Genomic DNA, 8,829 nt, shown 5'->3' with positions numbered 1-8,829 from the left:
TCATATGACTTGTCATTTGGTAACCGGCTCCCTCCCCAATTGCCTTCATTTTGTGGTGCCCAGTAAGCAAACTGGAACCAGTAGCCCACCTGTCAATGTCAGGTTGTGTGTGTGTGTGTGTGTGTGTGTGTGTGTGTGTGTGTGTGTGTGTGTGTGTGTGTTTGTGTTTTTATGGCCCGGCTCGGAGCAACACCTGGCTGCAGCCTCTTCACACATGTCCCTGAAGCTCAAGGCCTCTCAGGGAGACACTCAGCATTTTTTTTAAGGATTACATTCTCTTTTAGCTCTTCATAGATTATGAATGCAGTGTGTGTCTTGTTTGCACAAAGATAAATATATATATATATATAGTTAAGACCAGATGGAGGCAGACATGCTCAAAGACGTACTAATCGAGAAACTTCTGAAACCAGTTTGAGAATTTTTTTGCAGAAAAAAAAACAAACCAATTATTGTCCCATATTTCTGCCGTGTATTGGTGCTCCTGTGTTCTCTTGGTTCTGATACATCATACTGTGGAATATGGAAAATACCTTTCAAGGTTAACGGCCTGCTCTGTGTGTTATTTGTGTTACACACACACACACACACACACTCCGCATGCTGCTATCTGGTGCACCTCGGCATGTTCCGCTTGTTTTCGGCGTAACCAAATAATCCCACCAGGTCTCCTAGTTGTGTGGAACAAAGATTCTTGTACTTTTATTATTGTTGTTATTGTCCTCTACAGACGGCGTTTGCATAAAAGTCACACGAATCCCATTTACTAGGAAATAAATGCTTTTTTAAAAAAAATTAAAATCTTTGCTTTGATTTTAATCTCGAGGAACGTTTTACTAATATTTAAAACCTGCATTGGTTAAAAACAATTGCGTGATAGAAAGCAGGCAACTTTAAAAAAAAAATGTAAAAAAAGAGGATTAAACCCGGCGCCGAGCTAAACGCCTTTTTTTTTGCAAACGCTTTCTTAATTTATTAGCTTGTTAGTTCAATCGGGACGCGGGTGTTTTCTTCTTCTATGTTTAATGTCAGGACGCTGTAGAGAAGAAGTGGACTTGTTCACTTGTACGTAGGAGACCAGAGTCCTGGTCGCTGAATACGCGTGTTTAACCTTTAAGGTCACATGACACGTGTGGCCTTATTCATCTGTGTATTGACTATGCGTTCCCTGTGTCTGTGTGGGTTCTCTGCCACGGTACAAAACCCCCCCAAAAAACCAAAAATTTAAAAACAATACTCTTGTTTTTGTTGAAAAGTAGGCGGGCTCTCTGTGCAGCCATGACTGAAACAGGTGACTGACAGAGGCCTTTGCAGGACCTACGTCTGTAAGTGAAACCTGCATCCATTACACATCCCACCCTGACCCGTCCCCTCGGGGGGGGGTAGCGTGCAGTGTAGCCCACGGCGGCCACTCTAGGACCCGGTCTGACTCTCGGGTCGCCATGGCCCCCCCGAACCCAGACTTAAGCCGTACTTCCTGTTGCCTCTCGCTGGCCTTCGGCTCCCTCGGCTCCACCACGTCTACTTTTGAGCGTAGCGCTAGAGAGCCGGTCCCAGGTGGCTTATCATTTTCAGATATGACACACACACACACACACACACACACACACGTGTGGTGTTGTATATGGCCGTTACGACACACAAGCTGCAGGGTGCCTCGTGCAGATGAACACGTCCTTGTTTTTTTTTGTCCTCAGAAAGAGCCGGTAGTCTACGCCCGTATGTGACCCCCCCCCCATAAACCCAGGTTACCGAGATGAAACACTAGAAGCGGTTATGATGGGATGTTATGGTTGACGCTCAGGACATGCGTGTCATGTGAGAACGCTGGAGAAAGCGGCTAAAGTCCGACTGGTGTTTGTTACGCAGGCAGTGAAAGAAAAGCCAGATATTTGATCTATTTAGTGACCACCTTTTTTTTTTTTTTTTTTTGGTTTGAGGCCATCTGCCTTTCCCCCCCCCCCCGATATTGTGTTCAAATGACAAACTCTAGGTTTTGCGTCATTAAAAAGAAGAAAGAAAGATCCGTCCGTGGATGTGCGGCGGCCCCCGGGGCGTCCGAGGAGGTCGCTGACGTTCACGCTCTCTCTCTCCTCTCCCTCTTCAGGTCCAGCGACACCATGAACCTCTGCTCCAAATGTTTCACCGGTAAGTTTCCTTCTTCCCCTCAGTGGGCGCCATCTTACTAAATGACTGAGAAACACTCCGAACGCTCTTCACGCGCCTCTAAAAGCAAAGCAGCCGATTCATGCAGGCTGAGGAGAGTGATGGGGTCAGACCAGAGGGGGGCGCTCCGAGATCGGATGTTTCCCTCGGATCTCTTTTGTATTTTATTATTCTTTTTAAATCAAACTCGTCCGAGTAAAGCAAAAAGAAGAGGGGAGAGAAGATGGAAACGCACCACTTCCTGATTTTGCGTTTCCACAATATGTTCATTTAAGTGCTTTTATTTTGAAGGATTCATAGGATAATTATTAGCGGAGCTCCCTTAGCAGCTTGGTCTCGAATAAAACGAGTCCACCAATACTGCAGGAAGAAAGAGAAGAACTCACTCCGTTGAGAGTGAGATGTTTCCCATCCAATCAGGAGGGTCGCATTGAGGACCCGTTGAGGACCCGGTTGAGTTCCAATCGGCCCTTTTTAGACCCATAGACATTGAGGAGAGATTAATAAACATGGATCAAATGTTCAAAATCGTATGAGTAGCATTTTTTTGGGTTACAGGTGTCCACGCAACAAGTTTTGCACACCTCTCTTTTGCAATAGTAGTCTATGGGGAAACGGGTGGTCTGGCTTTGTTATTATACGTAGACGCTCGGTGTACCCACTGATTTTAAGCTAGCAATGCTAACTATGCTAAGAAGTCACTCTAGGAAAAGAGTGTCTCACTTTAAAGTTGGTGCTCTGCAGCCCTGGCTGTCGTGGCCATGGCAACCAGCGAGCACAGCGGACCTTAAGGGATGAGGCGCATGCTCAATTTAGAGTTTCTAATAGTTCATATTAATATGGTTTCATTTAAAAAATAATGTTTAAACTGAAACTCTTTTTAAAGGACCAGTGTAATGGATTTAGGGGGGATTTTTTGGGGGTTGGGGTGTTAGTGGATTAGGGTTAGAGAGTTAGTGGGTTGGGGGGTTAGGGTTAGAGAGTTAGAGGGTTAGTGGGTTGGGGGGTTAGGGTTAGAGAGTTAGGGGGTTGGGGGGTTAGGGTTAGAGAGTTAGTGTTAGTGGGTTGGGGGGTTAGGGTTAGAGAGTTAGGGTTAGTGGGTTGGGGGGTTAGGGTTAGTGGGTTGGGGGGTTAGGGTTAGAGAGTTAGGGGGTTAGTGGGTTGGGGGGTTAGAGGGTTAGTGGGTTGGGGGGTTAGGGTTAGAGAGTTAGTGGGTTGGGGGGTTAGGGTTAGAGAGTTAGTGGGTTGGGGGTTAGGGTTAGAGAGTTAGTGGGTTGGGGGGTTAGGGTTAGAGAGTTAGAAGGTTGGGGGGTTAGGGTTAGAGAGTTAGTGGGTTGGAGGGTTAGAGAGTTAGAGGGTTGGGGGGTTAGGGTTAGAGAGTTAGTGGGTTGGGGGTTAGGGTTAGAGAGTTAGAAGGTTGGGGGGTTAGGGTTAGAGAGTTAGAGGGTTGGGGGGTTAGGGTTAGAGAGTTAGTGGGTTGGGGGGTTAGGGTTAGAGAGTTAGGGGGTTAGTGGGTTGGGGGGTTAGGGTTGGGTTAGGGTTAGAGAGTTAGTGGGTTGGGGGGTTAGGGTTGGGGGGTTAGGGTTAGAGAGTTAGTGGGTTGGGGGGTTAGGGTTAGATGGCTCCGTATAACTTGTCATCACAGACGAGGTGGTTGTATTTCTGAACCATCCGCCGTAAACGGTCCAGATTTGACCCGTTTTGACTCCGCCTCCGTCTCCGCCTCCGCCACAGACATCCAGAAGAAGCAGCCGGGGGAGGACTGCCCCTCCAAGCCCCTCCAGAGCACCGGGAGTAGCCAATCGTCGGTCTTCAGCAGCGAGACGAGCAGCAGTAGCCACTCCCCTTTGTTGTCGTCGTTGTCGCCGCCCTCCGGCGCCGAGCAGCCGCCGACCGAAGAGCCCTCGCCCGCGTTTACCGGCACCAGGGACGGTAAGACGGGTCCCAGTATGAAAGAACACAGAAGAACTCGCAGGCTGACGTCAATAAAGTATTTATTAATAACACTGCAGCTCTCCAGAGAGTTCCTCCAGACGTTAGAGTTCCTCCGTAGGGACCAGTCTGGAACGCCCCCCCAGTACAAAGTGACGCATAGTACTGGGACAACTGGGTCTCGCATACAGAAACAATAGACAGTCCAGATGTTTCTGTGTGACGGCCTTATTCTGTGAGACTAAAAGAGGATTAATTCACTAATTTCCACGACCAATGACCACGTTCACAGAACGCTGTAGGGGTGTTAATTATCCTTCTCTCCCCTTAAAGGGGCGGAGTCTTTTGTTAAAGGTAACATCCTGTCTCACATGTCTCTGTTTTCCATCTGCAGGATCGTCGTCCACAGAAACAGCCCAAGGCACTCACACACTCTGCACACCCACAAAACGTCCTCGAGAATCAGGTACGGTCGCCCCCCCCCCCCCTAGCTCCGCCCCCCCCACAGCGAGACCCTCCCTCCCCCCCCCCCCTTAACCCACAATCTTTACGTTTTACTTTCAGCGTCGGGCTCCGAGTGCGAGGCGACGCCGGAGAAACGGTCGCGGGCGGACGACGAGGAGGACGAGGAGGAGGGTGGGGCCGGCGAGGAGGCCCGCGGGACGCCCAAGCAGAAGAACCGCCGGCGCTGCTACCGCTGCCAAACCAAACTAGAACTGGTGCAGCAGGAACTGGGCTCCTGTCGCTGTGGTCAGTACCAACATGGCCGCCGAGGCACAGTCCGTTAACGCTGTTAAATCCCCCAAAATAATTTCATCTATCAGTGACGTTTGTGGATTTATAAGATAATAAAAGACAATTTAGTCAAATTTCCACTCAATTGTGTCACTTCCTGCCTTCACCGTTGTGGGTTTTCTTCCCCCCCCCGTCTCCGCCTCCCAGGCTACGTGTTCTGCATGCTGCACCGTCTCCCCGAGCAACACGACTGCCTGTTCGACCACCTGGGCCGCGGCCGCGAGGAGGCCGTCCTCAAGATGGTGAAGCTGGACCGCAAGGTGGGCCGGTCCTGCCAACGCATCGGGGAGGAGTGCTCCTGATGGAGAGGAGGAGGAAGGAGGAAGGAGAGCTAGGAGGAATGACACATGGGGGGATGGGGGATGGGGGGAGGGAACCACTGTTGTAACATCCTGCATCTGCCCCCCCCCCGGAAGATTCTGGATCTGAGCTTGACGCCCCGTTGATGTCCTCAACTTCCTGTGTTGGGGTGTCCGTTTTGGAGGGGGGGGGGGGGGGGCACGTTCAGTATCTCTCTCACACACACACACACACACACACACACACACACACACACACACACACACACACACACAAACTTAACCTGACCCCCCTTCCCCCCACCTCCTGTCTTCAGAGGAAGGGAGACCGCAGAGACTTATTCAGTTAGTTGTACATTATGCACATGTCTATCGCCATGGTATCCCCCCCCCCCCCCACACACACACACACACACACACACTATTTAATTTTATTTTCTCATTCATGGAAAATGAACAGGAGCGTTTGGCTGAACTGATCCTGATTAGTTTTCTTTCCCCCTCTCTTGGTCGAAGGGGTCCGGCTCTACCCCACCACCACTCCTCAGGTCGTCATGGAGGGGTTGGAGTATCAAACCTCCTCCTCCTCCTCCTCCTCCTGTATTTAACGTCTTCTTCCACCTCCACGTAGGTCTGCGTGCAGCATCCCTAGCCGTGCACGGTACCAGCAGCAGCAGCAGTGTGTGAGTGTGTGTGTGAGTGTGTGTGTGTGTGTGTGTGTGTGGTGAGGCTGTCCGAGGATGCTCTTGTGGGCTGAGTTTTCTTTTTCCTTTTTTTAAACCCTTGTGAGGTCGTCGTGGCGATCAGCTCCGTTTCTACTGCTTGACCGTGGAGGACGATACAGCCAATCCCTGCCTCTGCTCACATGCCCCCCCCCCCCCCCCCCTTTCAATCCACGGGGGGGTGCGACGGGATGAATCAGACAATGAGTCCTTTGCTCCCCCACAAAAACCGCCACGTGTTCATTTAGTTCAGTCGGGAGGGTAAATGACGTACTGCCCCTTTAAATTGTTCTTTAATTTATTTCTTATTTAGTGTTTTGTGGGTAGGATTCAGCCGTCACTCGATTTTCAGATTGGAGGAAAAATAATTCTTGAAATGTTCTAATTTCCTTTCTTTCTTGCGTCATTTCTGCCAGCGAGCGCTCGATAAATCGATCAGAGATGGTGTTTTATTTTTTATTTTAATTATTTTTGTCCCACAGTTTAAATCGGTGATGTCATATTGATGCGCAGCACGAGTGGAAATGTGTGTTTTTATTTTTTATTTTAAGGCGATTCAACTTGGAGATTCAGTTCGGTTTTGATATTTTTCGTCATAAACCTTATTCAGGTGAGATGAAAACGTGGACTTGAGACCCCTAACAGCGCCCCCTAGTGCCCCCCCCCCCTCTGGCTGCAGAATTAAACCTGGATTTGTTTTTATTATTATTATTATTATTATTATTATCATTATTATTATTATTTTTGGCCATTGTTTGCGCCCCAGCTCGACTTGGACTCTGTGCTGTGCACATGGTTCAGTTACACACACACACACACACACACACACACACACACCTTCCTCTCCTAAAGGTTTATTCTTACCAAAATCGACTCTTTTTTTTCTTTCTTTCTTTTTGAGATATATAATTATTAGTTGTTTGTTTATCATTCAACGTACAGGTCGTGATTTGTTTTATTTCAGGCGTCTCTGCTTAAAACAAGAAATGCAACGCGATGTTGAATTGTATTTTTTTTCATTTGTTTTTGGAAAAACATGAAGTGGTAGATTTAATTATTTTTCTTTTTTGCAAATGAACTTTGGGGGGGGGGGAGGGGTTGATTCTGGTGGGAGCCCTTATAACCAGACACCACTTAACTATGCTAATCCTCATGCACGAGTTATTGTTTCGTCTTTTCGACCGAGAACAAGTTCCTTTTTTTGACATTTTTGGAAAAACTTGTTCCTCTTTGTTTGAGTGCTGATGAAATGGAATATCTTTCTGTACTTTTTTTTTTGTTTTTTTTGTTGAGCAAAACAATATTTAACCTTATATCAGTTTGAGTTACTTACACCCTAGCATAGAGTGGCATATTTAGTTAAATGTATAAATAAATAAAAAAGCAAGAACATAATTCTGTCCTATTTTCTCTTTTTTTTTTAATTTGATCGTGTTCCATTTTCTGCTGAGGAAAAACTGGATTAGAGGATGTGTGTGTGTGTGTGTCTGTGTGTCTGTGTGTGTGTGTGTGTGTGTCTGTCTGTGTGTGTGTGTGTGTGACCCCCCCCCCCCAATGATAACATTTGTTTGAAACTCTTGACAATAAACTATGAACAAAATGACGGAATATCAGTTAATTATTATTAGCTTTAAAGTCTAAAATGATCTGAACTTTTTGTTTAATACGGCTACATTTTAATATGTAATCTTTTAATATAACATCCTGTAATAACCTTTCTTAATCAAACATAGAAACCAAAAAGGGGGATGAAAGGATATTCATTTGCAGAGTCATGACAGTTGGCGTCACTACTAATTAATACTTCATTTATAATATAAAACTGAAGCTGTGGAGCGTTACTGGAGTTTGACTACATGACTACAAAGACTCAACACATGACTACAAAGACTCAAAACATGACTACAAAGAGACACAGACTACAAAGAGGCAAAACATGACTATAAAGACGCTGAACATGACTACAAAGAGACAGACTACAAAGGCAAACGTCACTACAAAGAGGGAAACGTGACTACAAAGAGACACAAAAAGGCAAGACTTGACTACATAGCGACACAAAGACACACAAAGACTACTACAAAGAGACACAAGAATTACCTCTTTATTAAAGGACACAGCATGACTATAAAGAGACATACAAAGATTATTAAAGAGACACAAAATGACTACGAAGAGACACAACTACAACAAGACAACAGAACTACAAAGAGGCAAACATGACTAAAAAGACTACAAAGAGGCAAGACTTGACTACAAAAGAGACACAACAAGACTACAAAGAGGCAAGATACATACTCGTCTCAGACCTTTTACTTTATAAAGAAAGTGACGTCGAGGACACGTGACGGCCTCAGTGCGTCACAGAGCTCGGCCACCAGATGGCGCCAGAGGACCGTTTCTCCTCGCAGTCGGACGAGGAGCTTTTTCCTTTTTGGTTCCACGTGTTTAGATTCTGGAGCGAAACGGAACCAGCATGCGATGGAACTGCTCCTCTAGATCTCCATCTTCATCTTCTCTGTCCTCTTCATCTTCCTCTCTTCATCTTCCTGTCTCCATCTCTCCATCTTCTCTGTCCTCTTCATCTTCCTCTCTCCATCTTCCTCTCTCCATCTCCATCTCCATCTTCTCTGTCCTCTTCATCTTCCTCTCTCCATCTCCATCTTCTCTGTCCTCTTCATCTTCCTCTCTCCATCTCCATCTTCATCTCCATCTTCTCTGTCCTCTTCATCTTCCTCTCTCCATCTCCATCTCCATCTTCTCTGTCCTCTTCATCTTCATCTTCCTCTCTCCATCTCCATCTTCATCTCCATCTTCTCTGTCCTCTTCATCTTCCTCTCTCCATCTCCATCTTCATCTCCATCTTCTCTTTCCTCTTCATCGTCTCTCCTCCCTTTCTCAGAGGGCACATGTTC

General features: G+C 46.8%; 1 protein-coding gene across 1 annotated transcript in view; it reads left to right on the top strand.

Annotated features, from left to right (window-relative positions):
* The window catches only part of LOC117727809 (AN1-type zinc finger protein 3-like), an 8,786-nt gene extending 1,477 nt beyond the window's left edge, over positions 1-7,309 (top strand). Inside the window, exons 2-6 of the mRNA XM_034528320.1 lie at positions 2,108-2,148; positions 3,901-4,098; positions 4,493-4,564; positions 4,663-4,848; positions 5,041-7,309. Coding sequence (XP_034384211.1) covers positions 2,108-2,148; positions 3,901-4,098; positions 4,493-4,564; positions 4,663-4,848; positions 5,041-5,195 — 652 coding nt within the window. The 3' untranslated portion in view covers positions 5,196-7,309. The remainder of the gene's footprint in view (positions 1-2,107; positions 2,149-3,900; positions 4,099-4,492; positions 4,565-4,662; positions 4,849-5,040) is intronic.
* Positions 7,310-8,829: the final 1,520 nt, after the last annotated feature.

The sequence above is a fragment of the Cyclopterus lumpus genome, chromosome 24, assembly GCF_009769545.1.
Source record: "Cyclopterus lumpus isolate fCycLum1 chromosome 24, fCycLum1.pri, whole genome shotgun sequence".
NCBI classification, from domain to species: Eukaryota; Metazoa; Chordata; class Actinopteri; order Perciformes; family Cyclopteridae; genus Cyclopterus; species Cyclopterus lumpus.
The sequence above is the reverse complement of the archived record's forward strand: the minus strand, read 5'-3'. Positions and strand labels throughout refer to the sequence as shown.